General features: G+C 40.6%; 1 protein-coding gene across 1 annotated transcript; it reads left to right on the plus strand.

Annotated features, from left to right (window-relative positions):
- Nucleotides 1–9,416: 9,416 nt before the first annotated feature.
- Nucleotides 9,417–12,200, plus strand: TMEM229A (transmembrane protein 229A). Its single transcript, XM_020890906.2, has one exon. It carries the CDS (start codon nt 9,445–9,447, stop codon nt 10,999–11,001), a length of 1,557 nt encoding a protein of 518 aa, XP_020746565.2. The 5' UTR covers nt 9,417–9,444; the 3' UTR covers nt 11,002–12,200.
- Nucleotides 12,201–19,174: the final 6,974 nt, after the last annotated feature.

Genomic DNA, 19,174 nt, shown 5'->3' on the forward strand with positions numbered 1-19,174 from the left:
GCAAATAGAGAGATAATATGAAAAATGTGCAAGTTCTGGAGATACTATCATTAGAAATGATGTTTTATTTATTTGTTTAATATAGTGGTGGGAACATGAAATTTAAACCCAAAAGTCTTGTGCATTGTACAAAGAATGAATCTCTCTAGTAAATAAGAACCGTTGCCAATAAATTTTAAAAGGCCTCTCAGACCAATGGAAAGGGAGATGAGCAGATAGTTCACAGAAAAGGAAAGACAAATGGTTCTTCTATATTTAATATAATGCCCTCTGTACTTATAATTAAAAATTAAAACTACAATGAGGTACTATTTTCTTCCCATCAGATTGGCATACATCAAAAAGTGTAATAAAGCACCACTGGCTAAACTGTGTGAAATAAGCCACTTCATAATTGCTGGTGGGAGTGCAATTGATGTACTTCTTAGGAGAACAATCTGGCAGTAGCTAGCAAAATTACACATATATCATCCTTTCACTTAACACCTTCATTTCTTGGAATTTATCATTAATATATACATACACAATATAATATAATATCAAAGCCTTGAATATCATCTTTCACACATGTGAGATTACAAATGAAAGACTGATATTCAAGGCTTTGATATTGTAGCATTTCTTACTATGACAAAAGATTTGAAACTATTTAAATGACCATCGGTAAGAGCCTCGTTAGGTAATTAATGACTCACTCAAACAATGACATAGTATTTAGCCATTCAAAACAAAAACTAAAGATAAGTTATTTATATAGAGACTAAGAATGCATAAAGTGCACAAATAGTGAGGAAATACACAAAGTTAATAGTGAAAAAAGTAAGGTGTAGAAAAAAGTGTATGGTATATTAAGGTCATCATAAAAAATGTTAAGGGGGCTTCTATTCACTTGTCTGTGCATAAAATATCTCAGGATGGCAGCGAAAGGACTCACACTAATAATATTGTCCCAAAGGAAAGTGAGTGGATGGGAGACAGCTGTCAGAGGGAACATTTCTCTGCATAGCTTTCTGTACCTTTTAAATGTTAAAGATGTTAAAGTACTGTTTTTTAATAAAAGCTAAGTTCAAAATCATCTAGGCTTGTACCCAGCTTCCCCAAGAGTTCTTCTAATTCTTGAAATACAATTTTCCTATTTTGAAATTTTCCTGTCAATAAATGGTATGTCTTGTCTATCACATATTATTTCAAGGAACCAATGATATAAAAGCATTGTATAAACTATCAAGTATTATACAAATGCAAAAAACCCACAAAACCCTGTGTTTACACATAATGGTAGTGATTGAGACTAGACCCCTGCTATAAAACATATAATGATATTTCTAAAAGGTTTGAAGAAACTCAATGCTGAATGTTTAAGAATGTTACACAAATTCAAACTCATTTGTTTGCTAATTGTTAAATTCTGGCTCCTCAGAATGATTTTTTTAGCCTTAAATATAAATAAGAATTCACTTTATGGTAACTGTATTAAAAAATAATTATGTGTAACTCAGACAATACATGTAGTGTACTAGGAAAACCTGTGATCTCAAAAAATTCTACTGTGAGGATTTGCTTAGAAGGGGGAGAACTTTTGTAGAAAAAACAAGTGTCCCAATTATGAGAGTTCAAGTGTATAAATGCTGATTTCCATATATTTAACCTCCCTAAAGAGAAATAAATACCCCATATACATTGTAAAAAGGGACTGCCATATACATTGTAGAATGGGACTGCCAAGTAGGACTCATTTTTCTTGCCAACTCCTGTGGCCTGGTGATGTCTTCCAAGATCACTTTGTTATATAGAATTCTAAGGCAAAGTCTAGACTCACTAGGAAAGAATACTTCAATAATTATGTCTGCCTCATACATAAGACTGAGGAAGAGTGGGAGGGACCAGACACAGTCACACTCGCTTTGCATGTTTCCCTGTGCTTCTCCTTCTTTCTTCCTTTATATCCTATCCCTCTATAATTTCCCACAGAAAGATTTCTAGGTAAGAGAGTTACATTATAGAAGGATTTGTAAAGCTTGATACTGAGAAAGGAAGTGATGATCTACTAGATCATCCCCTAGAAGATCCCCTAGAATTCCTTAGCAGCAGGAAAGAATGAAGAAATGGAAGAAGAGGTTGTCTGGAGCTTAGTTAGATGTTTTTAGCTCTGATTGTTAAATTAAAATGTGTAAGAGTAGGCAAGATACACATGACCTAGCTGATAGAAAACATAACTAGAACATAACTAGATTTTATTTACATATAATGGTTTTTCCAGTAGTCATGTACAGATGTGAGAGATGGACCATAAAGAAGGCTGAGCACCAAAGAATTCATGCTTTCAGACTGTGGTGTTGGAGAACACTCTTGAGAGTCCCTTGGACTGCAAGGAGATCAAAGCCGTCAATCCTAAAGGAAATCAACCCTGAATATTCATTGGAAGGACTGATGCTGAGACTGAAACTCTTAATACTTTGGCCACCTGACGTGAAGAGCTGACTCAATGGAAAAGACCCTGATTGTTGGGAGGGGTTGAGGGCAGGAGGAGAAGGGGACAACAGAGAATGAGATGGTTGGATGGCATCACCGATTCAATGGACAATAATCTGCAAAAAACAAAACAAAACAAACAAACAAAAATAATCTGCACAAACTCTGGAAGATAGTGAAGGAAAGAGAAGCCTGGTGCAGTCCATGGGGTGGCAAAGAGTCAGACAGGACTTAGCAACTGATAACAACAAATCAAGGAAGTTTGAGAATTGCCAAAATAGCAGTTCATTTCAAACAGTATGAGAATCCACAGATGTCAAAAGAAAGATGATCTCTTTCTCTGTGTAAGTTTCCAAGCTAGGAGCTACAAGAAGGTGGGCAATATTTGTGAGTCAAATGAGTTTTCAAAATGACATTAGATATCTTGAAAAATTCAGTTTAACAGAGCAGGACATGATGAAACTTTATGGTGATTTATTGGCAACTGAAATACTTCGGGCAGGTGTACCCAGGCCTTGCTCTGAGGAGGGTATCAACATGCTCAGGCCTTAGAGAATGGATGGGATTTACTGAAATAATAGGGGCTCTTGGGGAGGTTATTGAAGGTGAATGGAAGAAACAAGATTGAAAAAATAGGTCACTATGTGCTCCTGATGATCAAGTGAAGGAGCTTAACTGTCCTGCTGCAAATCACAGAAATCATTTGAAGGTTTTTGACCAGGACAAAGAAATTTTCAAAGTAGATGGAGGTTATGCTGATAGCCATATCCAAGGTCGACTGGAGGAGGATAAAGAAACTTGGTCTGGTATGTCGGTTAGTGGATTATCGGAATAGTCCTGGCCAATGCAGTAGAGGTCTGGATGGGGCTGACAGCACTGGAATTGGAATGGAGACAACAATGAACATGTTTATAAGAGACACTGAAGAGTGAAATATGTGTGTGTGCTCAATCCTGTCCATCTCTTTTGAGACCCCATGGACCATAGCCTGCCAGGCTCTTCTGTCCATAGGATTTTTCAGACAAGAATACTGGAGTGGGTTGCCATTTCCTCCTCCATGGGAGGATTGAACTGTGGGGTGGGTACCCATTCCCTTCTCCAGGGGATCTTCTTGACCCAGGGATCAAACCCAAGTCTCCTGCATTGACAGGCGTATTCTTTACCACTGATCATCTGGGGAGCCCAAAGTGTGAAATAGGCAAGGCCTAACACTGCTAGGGCTTCCAAGTGACTCAGTGGTAAAGAATCTGCCTCCCAAGCAGGAGACTTGGGTTTGATCCCTGGGTCAGGAAGATCCCCTGGAGAAGGGAATGGGTACCCACCCCACTATTCTCAGCTGAAAAATTCCATAGACAGAGGAGCCTGGCAGACTACAGTCCATGGGGTCACAAAGAGCCGGATACAACTTAGTAACTAAACAACAACAAGGATCGCTGCTGAATATGAAGGCTGAGAGATATTAATGAATCAAGGCAGTATACTGGGAGAACAGGAAGAACCTTTTCCCAATAAAGAGTCAGATCCCCCTTCTGGGTGAGCCAAGAGACTTAGTGCTATTCTTCTGTCATAACAGTTATTATTCAGTTTTGCAGTCTCTATTTATCTACCTCTCACTAGACAGTGAGCTGCTTGAGGGTAAAAACCATGCTTTAGTTGTGCTATCTCTGACACAGAGGTTTTTGTATGTGTACAAAATTGGAAGAAAGGGAGTGGGGAAGGAGGAATTTGTTTCAGAGGGAGAGATAAACGATGGACATTTATACATGGAGAGGTGGAAGTAACAGTATATCATTCAAAATAATGCATTTATATTTTACTTAATCATATTATATTTTTTTCAAAGATTATCTTTATTACCATCCACTCAGACAGTACAACCCATGGTATGGCACACCCAAAACATCCATTCTCAAAACCAAAATTCTACCATAAGGCCAACCTCCCAGCAGCCATGACTTCCTAGTCCTATCGGAGGGAAAAAGTTCAAAGGTTCCAGCAAGGTTTCTGGAGACCTACTTAATAACAATCAACAAAGCCTTAAAATGTGCCTAACTTTGACCCTCCAACTGGGTGTTATAATGTAAACATGGCTACATGAAAAAGATGATCATGATAAATTAAAAAGATAATACACGGGTGGAGAGGGAGGTGGGAGGGGGGACTGGGATGGGGAATACATGTAAATCCATGGCTAATTCATTTCAATGTATGACAAAAACTACTGTAATGATGTAAAGTAATTAGCCTCCAACTAATAAAAAAAAAAAAAAGATAATACAAAAGAGATAAGAGTCAGACAGAAGCTCATAACAGCAAAAGTGTTTTGAAACAACCCTAACAAGCCCCAAATTGGAGATTGGCTAATCGCATCTCCACATTCTGGCTAAACAAATTATGGAATATCTATACAAAAGAATTCTCTGTCATCATTACTGATGATGTAGCAGACTATCAAATAGAAAGATACTTCCTAGTCAGTAAGTGACAAAGCAAACTACAAATTACAAAAGGAATACACAATATAACCTCTTTTGGGTGATAGTATAACGTTGTTGAAAGGCTCCATACCAAAATATTAACAGTAGTTATCCATGGATTGTGGTCTCATTGGGTGATATATATATTTTTTTACTTTTATTTCCAATTTCTTCAATAGACAACTATATATTTTGTAAAACACTATAAAGTCCAAAAGGACACAGACTTTGTCATATTCATTTCTGTATGTCCAGGACATAGCACAAAATATTGCTCAGAAGTGTTCCAGTACTGTTTTGTTGAAGGAAGAAAAATATATTTAAATACGTTTTTGTTTGTTCGCTTTGTTTTGTTTCTTTTTGGCCACATGGAGAGGCATATGGAATCCTAGTTTCCCAACTACTGATCAAACCCACATCCCCTGCATTGGAAGCAGGGAGTCTTAACCACTGGATCACCAGGGAATTCCCCTAATACATGTTTCTATTTAGCGGCTGCTGCTCTTCAGTCGCTAAGTCCTGTCTGACTCTGTGATCCCATGGATCCCATGGAGCCCACCAGGCTCCTCTGTCCATGGCGTTTCCCAGGCAAGAATACTGGAATGGGTTGCCGTTTCCTACTCCAGGGAATCTTACCCACCCAGGGATCAAACCCACATCTCCTGCATTGCTAGGGGATTCTTTACCACTGAGCTACCAAGGAAGCCCCAGATTATAGTAACCATGAACAAGGGTGAAATAACTGGAACAGCAGGAAGTGGTATTGCTGCATTTCAGTCTAGAAACATGCACTAAACATTCACAGGAATATGTTTGCATTCCATGCTCATTTTCCTATTATCAAACTCCATCTATTCTTGCATAAGTACCAGATAGTAACCCATTCCACATAGCCACATCTGTCCAAATAGTCACTTACTAATGTGTAAAGGAACCCAGAAGGAAAGAAGCATAAAATAAATAAGTGAATTACAGAGAGAAAAAAAGTAAAAAAAAAAAGACTGTGTAGATTAATGATTAAAACAAAAAGCATGATAAAAAAAGGGAGAGAGTAACTAGGGAGGAGTTCATTTACCAGTCACTGGATTAGCAAATTAATAGTCACTGGGACTATAAACAGAATGGATCTCTTTTCTTATTAAACTTGCAATTTCAACTCAATCGAGATGGCTTCAATATGAAAATATAGGAAGTAAGACAGTATAGCACAAATGAACTTTAGGTTCAAATGGAAACAGCTTCACAGCTTGGCTTTTAGCTTATTAGCTGATATACTGGACAAGCAAATTTTCTGCAACTTAGTTTTAATATATGTTTAAAAAAGTAAGAGAAACAGTGTACAAAGTATTGATATGTGAAGTGTACAGCTGCCAAGAAAGGACTCAAGAGGTGGTATCCATTAACTGTGTTCATCTATGTTACCAATAAGCCACTAATCAATGTAAGGGAATAGTATTAAAAAGAAGCTACTGCCTTTAAAAAAATAAAAGGAATTAACTGGGGTAGGGAAAATAGTGTCTCTGGTGCATTTAAGGTAAGGCACATGCAGGCAGGCACAGATTATACACAGGAAGTATTTCTGATTTGATACTGCTCAAGGTGAAATTTTGTTTTTTAAGCAAGTTTTATCAAAACAACTTACTGCTTTCTTTTCAAGCTTTATGAATTAAAAGAGTTTATTCCAAGACTGTTCCTTGGGAGCCCCACTCAAGGAAATCCCACTCTCAGCCTTCCTGGTACAAAGTAGGAGCTCCAAGAAATTCCCGGGACAAAAAAGAAGGGCTGAAATTAAAATTAACAATATAAAGGGACATGAAAAAGCCAGCAGGAGGAAGTACAAAAAGAAACTTTCCTGATACCCATGTGACTCCCAAAGAATCTTAGAAAAGAGGAGTAAAAGGAATACAGTTAAAAAGAAGCAGCTTTAAGAGGAAGGCATATATTAATAATAGAACAACAGGGCAGGTTTCTATGATGATTCCCTAACAGGGTTATATTCAAAAAAGTTTATGAGCTGTTATTCAGTCTGTGTCTGGCAACAAGCAATAATAATCACCTCTGTTTAAGCAATGTATAGAAGAAAATTCTTTAATTTGGAACTTTAGTATACAAGAAATTAAGAAAGAAAAGATTATGTAAAATAAATGAAACTGTAGAAATATGCATAAAAATTTTTCACAAATATAGGAATACAGGAATTCCCTGGTGGTCCAGTGGTTAGGACTTGCTGCTTTCATTATGGCTGGGTTCCATCCCTGGTTCATGGTTGGGGAACTAAGATACCACAGGCTGCGAGATATAGCCAAAAAAATAAATAATTAGTTATTTTTTTAAATATATAGTATACAGATCTGGGGTTACTGAATTGTCAGTCAGCCTCCCTCCCCTTCTTCCACCCTTTATCCACACTGAGGATGAGCATCATTTCAGAACTCAATGTCAGTCCTGTTTATTTTATTTTCTTTATCTGTCCTTACTTAAATTATTCCCCTCTTGAATTTCAAATTGGTCCTCACAATTAGATTGTTCAAACCAAGACCATACACCACCGACAGTTTTTATTGTCTACATGGTATGGCTTTATTTGACTGTCTTCACTAGCATGACTTTACTATTCTCTTCCTCAACACAGCATTACTATTCCAGGAAGCTTTACCCAGGGAGATAAAAAAAAAGGTGACTATTTATTCTCAACATTTTTGAAACCCTCACCTCACACCTTCACCTTGCTATGTATACCAAACCTAAACCATTATATCAAAATTGTTACCCAATTCTAACCAAGCCCTTGTATTGAAAGACCCATCCTCAGCTAGACTCAAAATCATTGTCCTCCCCAGGATTCCCCCATGGCTCAGAGGTGAAGAATCCACCTGCAATGCAGGAGCCACAGGAAATTTGGTTCCATCCCTGGGTCAGAAGATTCCCTGGAGAAGGGCATGGCAACCCACTCCAGTATTCTTGCCTGGAGAATTCCATGGACAGAGGAGCCTGGTAGGCTACAGTCCATAGGGTGGCAGAGTCTGACGGGAATGAAGCAACTTAGCATGCGTTCAGGCCCTCCCCACTCCAAGACTTTATTAAGACTTTGTCAAGATTCAGAGCTTTCTTGCCATGGCAAGCAACAAACTCAGCTTTGCTTTAGCGATGCTAAATGTTGGTGGTAAAGCAAAGCTAAATGTTGGTGTTATTTCTAGGGAGCCAGCATTCACTGTATTTGCTCAGGCCTTTGGGCAGCTAACTCTATTTCACAACAGGTTTGATGAGCTTCAGTCCCTAGCATGACAGCATCCACGCTCTGACTTTTGACAGCTGTCCAAAGAAATCTGCAAAGGGACCACATTTTAGTCAAGCTTTAAAAATACAATCAGAACTTTAGCCTTACTCAAGTGTCAACGCCACCTTAAATCGTGTCTCCTCAACACACTTATTTCTCTCTCTTCCTTAATTTGCAACAGTTTACAACCAAAGGCTGTAAGGTTGAAATGAGGAAGGGGCGAGAATGAAAAGTAACTGCTTTTAAAATGGAGGAACTACTTTAGGATTTTAATTTTCCGGAAGGGGGGAAAAATTCCCCAGAAAGCTTTCCAGCCAGGAAACATCTGAACTCCTTACAAATTAGAACTCTTAACCTAGTTTCCACCTAGACATGATTTGTGGGCTTTTTTTTCCTGGGTGGGGGTGGGTGGAGTTGTCAGTATAAGTTACCTCGAAGTTTGTCTCCAATTCTAAGCCTGATTCAAAATTGGAGAAAAAGCAGTGGAACACACCAAAATTCTGGATTCTTCCCACCCTCTCCACCTCCAAAGAAAAGAAAAAAAGAATTCCTGCTCTGCTCTCTATTTCACTCTCCATTTCTGCGATGACCTAGTTCTTCTGCAAGAGAAAAATTGGCACCGGGATGTGCCAATGTGAGCAAAGGTACTATTCCGGATTTAAGGTACAGCAGTGCCTGAACCTCCTGACCTCCAATCATTTGATAACTTCTGGGGGACTCAGGCCCCTGGACTGGAGCAAACAAACCGCTGCAGCAGAGACTGACGAAGTGGGCCAGGCCCTGGGGTAACAATCCCCACGGCAGGGAACCGCCGGGGGCGGGCCGGCCTGGAGTCTCGGGTTTATCCTCAGTGACTGGGACACAGCTGGCTTTGAAAAAGGACATTAAATATACAGCACCACAGTTTGGTCTCGGGCCCAGCCTCTGGTCGGTGGCGCCTCGCCATTCGTCTTCGCCAGCCAGGCCCTGGCCCCGGTACCCTAGATAAAAGGAATGCCCAGCAGCTCGCAGTCACACCTGTTAGGTGCGCAGTGCCTCCGCCCCAGCCAACGCCTCCTGCCCTGCCGGGGAGCCGGGTGCAGAGCCGGGGACGCGATGGGAGAGGCAGGGCCAGGCCTTCCCCAGCGGACTCCGCGGGGCTCAGCGCGCAGGGCTGGTGCGGGGAGGGAGGGGGGCAGCGAAGGAGGGAGAGGTCGGTCGACCCGGGCAGAGAGAGCCATGGGGAGGGCCGGGGGAAGGGGCGTCGCTGCTCGCGTTACGCTCCCACAGCCTGCAGCAGAGGCGGCGGGGCTGAGCCGCGGAGGAGATGGGCTTTGCACCAGCGCCTGCATTTCTCCTCGCGGCCCCGGCTCCACCGCCCCTCGCCGGGCCTCGGCGCCCGATAGGCCGCGCAGAGTGAGCGCTGGCGCCGGCCGGCGGCACCTCGCCGAGGACTGCAGGCGAGGGTGCCGCGGGGTCGCGGCGGGGGCACTCCGCGAGCCGGGCGGCCCGCGCTTCCCCAGAACGCAGCAACTCCGGCCGCCGCCGGGCCGCGGCCGGGACCGAGCTCCCCGCGCGCCCCCCGGGGGCCAGCCGCGGCCGGAGGGCGGAGCGGGACTCGGCCTCTCCGCCCAGCAGCTCCGCGCACCCGGCGGCGGTGGCGGCGTGGGATCGGGCGCCCGTGCAGCCTCCGAGTCGATGGCCGGCAGCGACGCGAACGACCAGGGTCCCGCGCGGAGGGGCGGCGCGGCGAGGCGTCCGGGGGCCCCTGGAGGGCGGGGAAGCGAGGCTGCCGCCAGCTGCCCGGAGCCGCTGTCCACTGCTGAAGCGCCGGCCGAGGGCGCCGCGCTGCCCGCTTGGATGCGCCTCTACTTCTACGGGATGCACGGGGTCACCCTGGACGTGCTCCTGTCCGCGGCGCGGCGCTTCGCTCGCCGCCCGGACCTCCGGATGCTGGGCTTCTCCTCGCCCTACCGCTGCCTCCTGCACTCGCTCACCCACTTGGCCCTGGAGAAAGTCTACTTGCAGCAGCGGCGCTGCCCCAGCGCCTTCGTCTTCAATTTCCTCCTCTACCCCTCGGCCCACGTGGGGCTGCAGACCCTGGCTGGCGCGCTGCTCCGCCGGGTCGGCGGGCCGGGGGGCGCAGCGGCGCCGGGGGCGCTGGACTTGGCCGTGCAGTACATGCTGGCTCTGTATCACTGCCAAGTATTCCTGAAGCGCTTCCTGCGCTTGCGGTACCAGCGGCGGCAACAGCTGCGGGGCGCGCCCCCAACCCCTGCCGGCGCCCGGGCCCCAGCGACAGCCGGTGGTCGGCGGCGGCGACCTCGCGGTCCCAGGGGCGCCGGGGGAGCCCCCAAGCAGGGGCTGCCGGACCCGCTCCGCTTCCTTTTCTTCGGAATGCACGGCTTTTTGGATGAGATCTTCTTCACCTTCTTCTTTAACCTGCTGGGGCCCGGGGACGGGACGAGCAGCGGCCACACGTCGCTCTGGTCCTTCTTTATGTACGGCAGCTGTAGTTTTGTGGTGGAAAAGCTCTATTTCCACCTCCACTACAGTCGGGGCTGGGGCACCTGGAAGCGAGTACCCTTCTACGTGATCTTCATCTACGCGTGGGAGTTGTCCTGGGGCCTGGGACTCCGCACTTGGGGAGCCTGTTCCTGGGACTATTCTCACTATCCGCTCAATTTCATGGGCCTTATCACTCTGATGTATTTACCTGGTTGGATTTTCCTTAGTGTGTACCAGGACCTACTTTCCAATGTGTTGTGGCGGGTGCAATACGTACCTACTAACTAAGACCAAAAAAAAAGGGGGGGGGCACTGGATTGTCATGAATGAAGGCGATTTATTTTTACACAATAAAACGGAGGTTTTTTTTTTTTTTTTTTTTTTAGCCTTTTAATTTTTATACCTTTTACTAAACTTTTCCAACCTGTTTTATTCGACATTTTAGTTTTTCTATTGGGAACGTATGCATAATACTATAATACTTTGAAATATTGCTGGAAATGTAACTCCAAGTACTTAACTCATCAGTATTTTAAAACCCTCGCTAGTCCAAACAGCAAACCATCATACCTTAACATCAGAAAGTTGTAGTATTCACTTATTTGCACTTATTTGGCGTAGGTGGGTGATAGTTGCTAATTTTTTTTATTTTTTAAGTAAGGTAGTTCTTCAACTCAGAGACCAGTGATTTTTACAAGATTTGGGGAAGTTTTTTGATTTAATGATTTGTTTACTTTCCTTTTAATCCAATGTCATTTTAATTTCCTGCCATGTTTACCAGTGACTGCTGAAATCCAGTGTGTTGTACTCCTGAAACTACAATTAATAGCTTTTAAAGTGCCTCTGTATAGCACACAAATGAAAAGAAACTGACAAATTTGAAAACACACCCTATGAATCGATTTTTAGATAAGAAATCTCTAGCAACTCAGATAGGTAACACTGTGTTAAGATATGACCTCCTTCCTGGAAATGATTGCTTTCCAATGTGGATTAACTTTAAACGCCAAATGTGTTAACTTTAATCAGATCTTGTGTTATCTTTGGCTGTAAATTTTAGTCCTTATGCAATCATGTAAAATGTCTACTTTACATGTGCAAGGGCCATGCAAAATTATACCACCCTTAATAGTGTTCTAACCATAAGGACTCTTTTCTATATGGGGTTTCAAGAGTAGAAGCAATCCTATGGAATAAAATGAACTAGAACATTCACCCTAATTGCACTAGCCCTAATTGTTTTTGGAGAATACAGATATGTGTTTTCAGCCTATTTCTGCCATGGCTTACTTGTAAACATTTTTCCGTTTCCTTTGGGTCCCATACAGAGTTCCTGGACTAAAGTCCAATGTAATAATGTTCATTATAAATCAATGATAGCTCTTTGGTGACTCATTCTTAAAGTCTGGAAGCTCCAAAGTTAAATAAGATGATGTGAATCATTTGAGAAATCATATCTAATCAATTAATAATGTACTTTAAATTTGTTTGCTGTGTTTTTATTATATTTAGAAAAGACAAGTAGAATTGAGTATAGCTCATCCAAGGATGACTAATACCTTCTCAGTTATAAAGATAATTAGGAAAGCTTGAAGTGTATACAAATGAATATATATTCCTATTCAAATTAGCTTGCCTACACTGTAAAAGGGCTTCCCAGGTGGCACTAGTGGTAAATAACCCACTTGCCAGTGCAGGAGGCATAAGATATGCAGGTTTGATCCTTGGGTTGGGAAGATCCCCCAGAGGAGAGAGCATGGCAACCCAGTATTCTTGCTTGGAAAATGCCATGAGCCGAGGAGCCTGGCAGGCTACAGTCCATAGGTCACAAATAGGTGGACATGATAAATGACTAACACTTTCACTTCACAGCAGAACTTTTGGGAGATCAGCTCAATTCTGCTTCTCCTCTTCTCTGTCACGCTGGTTGTTTTAGCCAGTCAAAGCTTGAGTAGAAACTGCTGGAAGAAAGTTAAATGTTTGCAGAGAGTAAAAGTGTCACATTGTGCAAAAGATTTCTGAAAACCTGGGAAGAGAAATAAAATGTAAATATAGACACTAAAGTTAGTCAGATGCTGGACAAAATATTTGTAATTCAAATCTGTCACATGTGCATGAGTCGAAGTTAAGTGTGGCTTGGCTCCACACCACATATTCCAGTGAAGGCATAACCAAATCCACAGCTTCTGGAATACTGGCTAATTGTATATATTCACCCTGCTCTCATTCATATGCTGTTCCTTCTGCTTGCTTAAACTGCTAGCCAGCATTCTCAGGTCAGTCATCAGGAAGGAACAAAGCTTGCTATTTTGTTTGTTTTGCTTTTCATGTTAATCCTATTTAAAGGAAAGGTCAAGATTTTTCATTGATTCAGTTCATCCAAGAAATAGTTATTATGAGCCTGCTATTTTTCAGATGCTTGCCTGGACTCTGTGACTACAGCCATGACCCAACATAGACAAAAATCTCTGTCCTGATGGAGCTCACATTAGAATGTGAGTACATTGCTTTATATGAGATTATGCAGATTTGCAAGGCTACTGTTTTCGTATTAGTAATAGGTTATGAGAGGCAGATGGTGTCAGGGTTCTCATCAGGGCTCTCCCTGGAATATCAATCCATCAGTCTCTAAAACAAAAGCCCATTAACATTCCCTGGTGCTAGTTCTACAAAGAGCCCTGTTCATTTGTATTCAGGAAGTAATTAGCCTGTCTGTTAATTCAGCACCTTGCTTTAAGGCTTCTCATTCTGTGTTTACTCAACTTAAAAGTAACATTTGCTGCAATTTTTGAACCTTTCAAGAAAAAGCAGGGAAAGGAAAGAACCATCAGGCTGATCAACTTGGTTACTCAGTAGTAGTTCAGATATAGAAATGATAAGGCAGTACAATATTAACTATTACAATAATAGCTAATATTTAGGTATAATATTTAGGTAGTGCTTACCACCTACCAAGAACTGCACTATTAACATATGTATATACTTTTAAATAAATATATGTATATATTTATGTATATCTTAAATGAATATATTACATACATCTCATATATATGTATTTAATGTTAAGTAATACATAATATTTTAGGCTCATATATGATATAAATTTAAGATACAACAACTCATATATGATATATATACCTTAAGTATGTGTGTGTGTGTGTATGTGTGTGTGTGCTCAGTCCCTCAATTACGTCTGACTCTTGTGACTCCATGGACTGCAGCCCACCAGGCTCCTCTGTCCATGGGATTTTCCAGGCAAGACTACTGGAGTGGGTTGCCATTTCCTTCTCCAAGGGATCTTCCCAACCAAGAGATCAAACCAGGTCTCTTGCGTCTCCTACATTGGCACAAACACACGCACGTACATATTTACTTAAGCCTCTAACAACTCTTTCTCATGAGGACAGTGAAGCTAAGCCCAAAGAGGTAACTTGGTTAAGTAATCAAGCCATACAGCTATTTAGACAGAATCCAAGTACACTGGACTCTAGGCTCTGTTCTTAACAGAAAGCTTGGCATGCCTCAACCTGCTGACCACAGTGATTTGGGATCTCCTGTGGATTTCACCTTACAATCTGTATTTTCTCTTCTCTGGCACTATCATAGATGCAAGGGCAGCTATATAAAAGTTAAATACTAGTAGCAAAGATATTCTTTCATGTTGCCTTTTTAGTCTCTGGAAATAACAGGGTGCTAATACCAGGATGCCTAACTGCCAATCAGCCTAGCTCTAAGTCCCAGATGACAGATTTTCTAGTCAAGCAGTGCTCTGCAGTAGAGTTCCTCATCTGAAGTCAGATGATCTTGAATATAAGAATACTATATCAAAATGCAAGATAACATATCACAAGCAAGAAAAAATATATATAATGAAGACTCTCTTCTTTAATATAGCATTCAGAATGAGCGTCACTGTAAGAGCTAAACAACCCCAGAATTAAAATTTTTTGCAGAGATATTTGTTCTGCATTCAGTTAATCACCTTAGAGTTGAAGAAAGTGTTTTCTTTTTTTTTTTTTTGCCACATGGCATTTGGAATGCTAATTCCCCCACTAGCGATTGAATGCACTCCATCTGCCTTGGAAGAACAACATCTTAACCACTGGGGCTCCAGAAAAGTCCCAAGAAAGGTCTTCCTGGAAAAACATGAAAAAAAAGTAATAATTGTGGTTCTCATTCCATGTTTAACTTAGGCAGTGCTGAAATTTCTTACATAAAGTGCTTTAAATTTTAAATCAATTCTATCTCAGCTTTCAATCTAAAGAGAAATTTTAAGTTTTTCATGGTATCAATTAATATAGATGTTCCTGTGTTAAACCAGGACTCCAGCAATGTTGATAATCCATTTCAGTATTTCACACATTTCACTGTACTTAACTTTGAATATTTCATTACAAATATTTGACATTTTATGTTAAAGTCAGCTTAGAAAAATATGATGTGCTTTGTTGTTTAAGAATTATGAATTGGTTAATCCTACCCCTTTAAAAGATAATAATTTCTACTGTTTTGAAATAGTCTCCGCTGGCTTGATGGACCTGGTTCTATTTAAAAAAGACGGTGAGGAAGAATTTTGGTAGATTACTTTGGTTCTCTCTCCATTTCCAAAGTACATAAAAAAAAATCACTATATTTGGAAAGGAAGTTATACTCATGATACAGACTTTGAGTGATAAATAAGTCATTGTATTGTCATATTTGACAGCATTTTAGTAAAATTGATGCTTGCTTGTATTAAAAGACTTTAAAAAACACTTTACCTTTCAATTTTAAATATAATATACTATCTCCAGTATACTTTCTAACAGTGCTTAATAGAACTAAGATCCTTTACTCAGAAAGGGTAAGATGAAACACCCTTTCCTTTTCTCCATCAAACACATGCTTCAGTTTATGCTGGAAGGAAAGATGGCAGTAACAATGGTTCTTTTCTGTTGCCTTTTTTTTCTTTCTATTCTTAGATGTGGTACCAGAAGAATATACAAAAATAGCACTTGTCTGTGTGAACCTCTGTTCATTAAAATTGACTCTAATTTTTAACATGGAGACGTGAAGCTATCATACAGGCAATGACTTCCAGTTGCTAAAAACCCAAGATGTAAATTAAACTGTGATGTGTATACATTTTCCTTTGGATATTTTTTCTTAATATAAGGAGACTGTAAATATGGAGATTTTTACTATAATCTTTGAATTCTCTTTGCATAAGTGGTCAAACAAATGACCAGAGTGCTCCGAGGGAGAGAGACAGACACAGACAGGTTGATCCTTGACGTACAGAGAAGTTCAATGTTCATCTTAACCTCTTAAAAATTCTATTATAATCCAAAAGTCACATGGATCAACTTTCCCATTTAGAAGAAAATATATCTTTACCACAATTAAGAATTAAGGATCTAAAGAAACCATGAAGATTAATAACGTCCAACCTTCTATCCAAGACTGGAATTCCTTACGTCTCTGACAGATGGTTTCTCAGCTCAGCTTGGACTATTGACAGTATTAACTGTGTTTTTCATGCAAAGACTAACTGAGGGGAAAGCTGTCAAAGCTGTGTTAATACCCACCCCAGTCTATTTGACTTCTCAAAGTTTCCAGGAACTAACAAATACTGGTCAGCCAGATTGTGTTTGCAGTGAAACACTTTTTGAGATGGTCTTTTCTCTTTATTTAAAAGAAAAAAAAAAATCAATGTTTCCTTCTTTTACCATAATACTCACCATCTACTTATTGTATATTTTCAAATGATGCCTTATTCACTAAGTCTAGGCAACAGGACCTCGAGAGATTTGAGTATAATTAAAATTACTTCAGGAGAATAAACAAACAAACACTGGCTGCAAGCAAAGGAGTGAAAAATTAAATACTAGGAATCCTCCTTGTGTCATTGGAATTTAAACTGGTTCATCCCAGGAAAAGCCTTTGGTTGCTGCCCAGGTCTACCTATGGAATATAAGCTGGGAGAGTTTCCTGGTAGCTTCTCTGAAGCTACCAGCTTCATCAAGAAAGGCATTGAGCAGACACAGGTGTGACAGAAGCAATTAGCTAACCAGAAAGGATGACAGATACCATGGATCAATTCTCTCATTCAAAAAAAAAGTTATGATATTAAGCAGAAAACTAGCCTCACTTTTGATGGGTTTCCTTCAAATATTTATGTTACATGCAAGGTGTTTTATTAACATTTATACTCCATGCATGATAAAAATAAAAGTAATCTCAAAGGATCTCAGTTTTGAAACTTTAAATATCTGAAAATAATATTGAGAGAAACAGTCAGAAAGTTTGTCATATCATTTTGATTACCCACTAACTTTTAGGAACAAAAGCTAAACTGCATATGCTCTTGTTCATTTCTGAAGAGGATCTATTTTTAATCTTAACTTTTTATTAGAAACAATGAGCAGACAGGAAGAAAAAATAAATAAAAGAGTTCCCTGGAGTATATCAGAACCAGCATTCAGATTTCAAGTATTTAAAAACAAGGGTTTAACAAAATTTATCATTCTACTTACTTGTAATGATGATATTTTCAGCAAGCAAAACAGAAACAAAAGAACAATTAGGGCAGAAATAAAATATACATTGAAAGGGATAGTATTTAATCGTCTTAGAGAGTCCTTGCATTATTTTTCTTTGGCTAGCTAAAATGATTCACATTAGTAAATTTATTTAGGTCTTTATACCATGTAAGACTTGAATTAATGAAGAAAATTTTATGTTTATGGAGTACTGCACATGCTAAGTTTGGTTGGGTACCAAAATGTACACTTTATTGTTCAGTCACTGAGTCCTCTCTGACTCTTTGGGACCCCAAGGACTGCAGCATGCCAGGCTTCCCTGTCTTTCACTATCTCCTGGAATTTGCTCCAACTCATGTTCATTGAGTCAATGATGCCCTCCAACAATCTCATTCTCTGTCTCCCCCTTCTCCTCCTACCCTCAGTGTTTCCCAGCGTTAGAGTCTTTTTCATTGATTCAGTTCCTTGCATCAGGTGGCCAAAATAGTGGAGCTTCAGCTTTAGCATCAGTCCTTCTAGTGAATATTCAGGGTTGATTTCCTTTAGGATTGACTGGTTTGATCTCCTTGAAGTACAAGGGACTCTCAGGAGTCTTCTCCAGCACTATAGTTTGAAAGCATAATTCTTTGGTGCTCAGCCTTCTTTCGGCTTCCTAGTAGCTCAGCTGGTTAAGACTCCACCTGTAATGCAGGAGACCCCGGTTTGATTTCTGGGTCAGGAAGCCCCCCTGGAGAAGGGACAGGCTACTCGCTCCAGTATTCACGGGCTCTAATGCCTCAGATGGCAATGCGGTGCGGGAGACCTGGGCTTCATCCCTCGGGCTGGGAAGGTCCCCTGGAGGAGGGCATGGCAACCCACTCCAGTACTCTTGCCTGGAGGATCCCCATGGACAGAGGAGCCTGGTGGGCTGCAGTCCTTGGGATCACAAAGAGTCGTACACAACTGAGCAACTAAGTACACAGCCTTCTTTATGATCCAACTCTCACACCCATAAATGACTACTGGAAAAACCATATCTTTGACTCTATGGACTTTGTTGGCAAAGTGATGTATCTGCTTTTTAATACACTGTCTAGGTTTGTCATAGCTTTTCTTCTAAAGAGCAAGCATCTTTCAGTTTCATGGCTGCAGTCACCATCCACAGTGATTTCAGAGACCAAGAAAATAAAATTTGTCACTGTTTCCACTTTTTCTCCATCTACTTGCTATGAAGTGATGGGAAAGGATGCCATGATTTTAGCTTTTGAATATTGTTTTAAGCTATCCTTTTCAGTCTCCTCTTTCATACTTTATTGTTATTGATACTTATTTGATGAAATTTCTGAGTTTGTCTTTTCTGAAATTATATTATTGGATATACTATAAAAATTTTAATAAAGTGTCATTGATGTGTGTACCCAATGCACAGGTAAACAGTCTAAAGCTTATTGAAATGTAAAGTTTTGGACCTTTAGAGCTTGAGAAAATAACTAAACTCCAGTTAATTCAACTCCCAGCCAAAAGAATTAGTTCTTCTAGATTATCTTTTATAGGAATCTGTCCATCCTCTTCTTGATCACTTCTGATGATAGAGCTCTTTGTACTTATTCAGATCTCCCAGGCCAACTCATTTCTTTGTTCTATACCTTCATAGCTGAAAAATTCTTACCAGAAGGACCCCCATCTGTAACTTTCATTTTTCCAACTATTTCATCCATAGACTAAACAAAGATTTCCAAGTGTGTCTTAATCATCTTACTCCAGGCTAGACATTCAAGATCCTTTAGCAATATATAAATAAAATATACAGTAGTAAAACTATTACCTACTTTGATCTAAACATTTTGTTTCTGCAAATGTAGTACAAAAGTAAGCATTATTAGCTTTTTTAGCAGCTCAGTCACATCATCGTTTCTGTTAAATTTTCATGCATGTACATCCTCTATGTTTCTCTCCTATAG

Source organism: Odocoileus virginianus, chromosome 1 (assembly GCF_023699985.2).
Source record: "Odocoileus virginianus isolate 20LAN1187 ecotype Illinois chromosome 1, Ovbor_1.2, whole genome shotgun sequence".
NCBI classification, from domain to species: domain Eukaryota; kingdom Metazoa; phylum Chordata; class Mammalia; order Artiodactyla; family Cervidae; genus Odocoileus; species Odocoileus virginianus.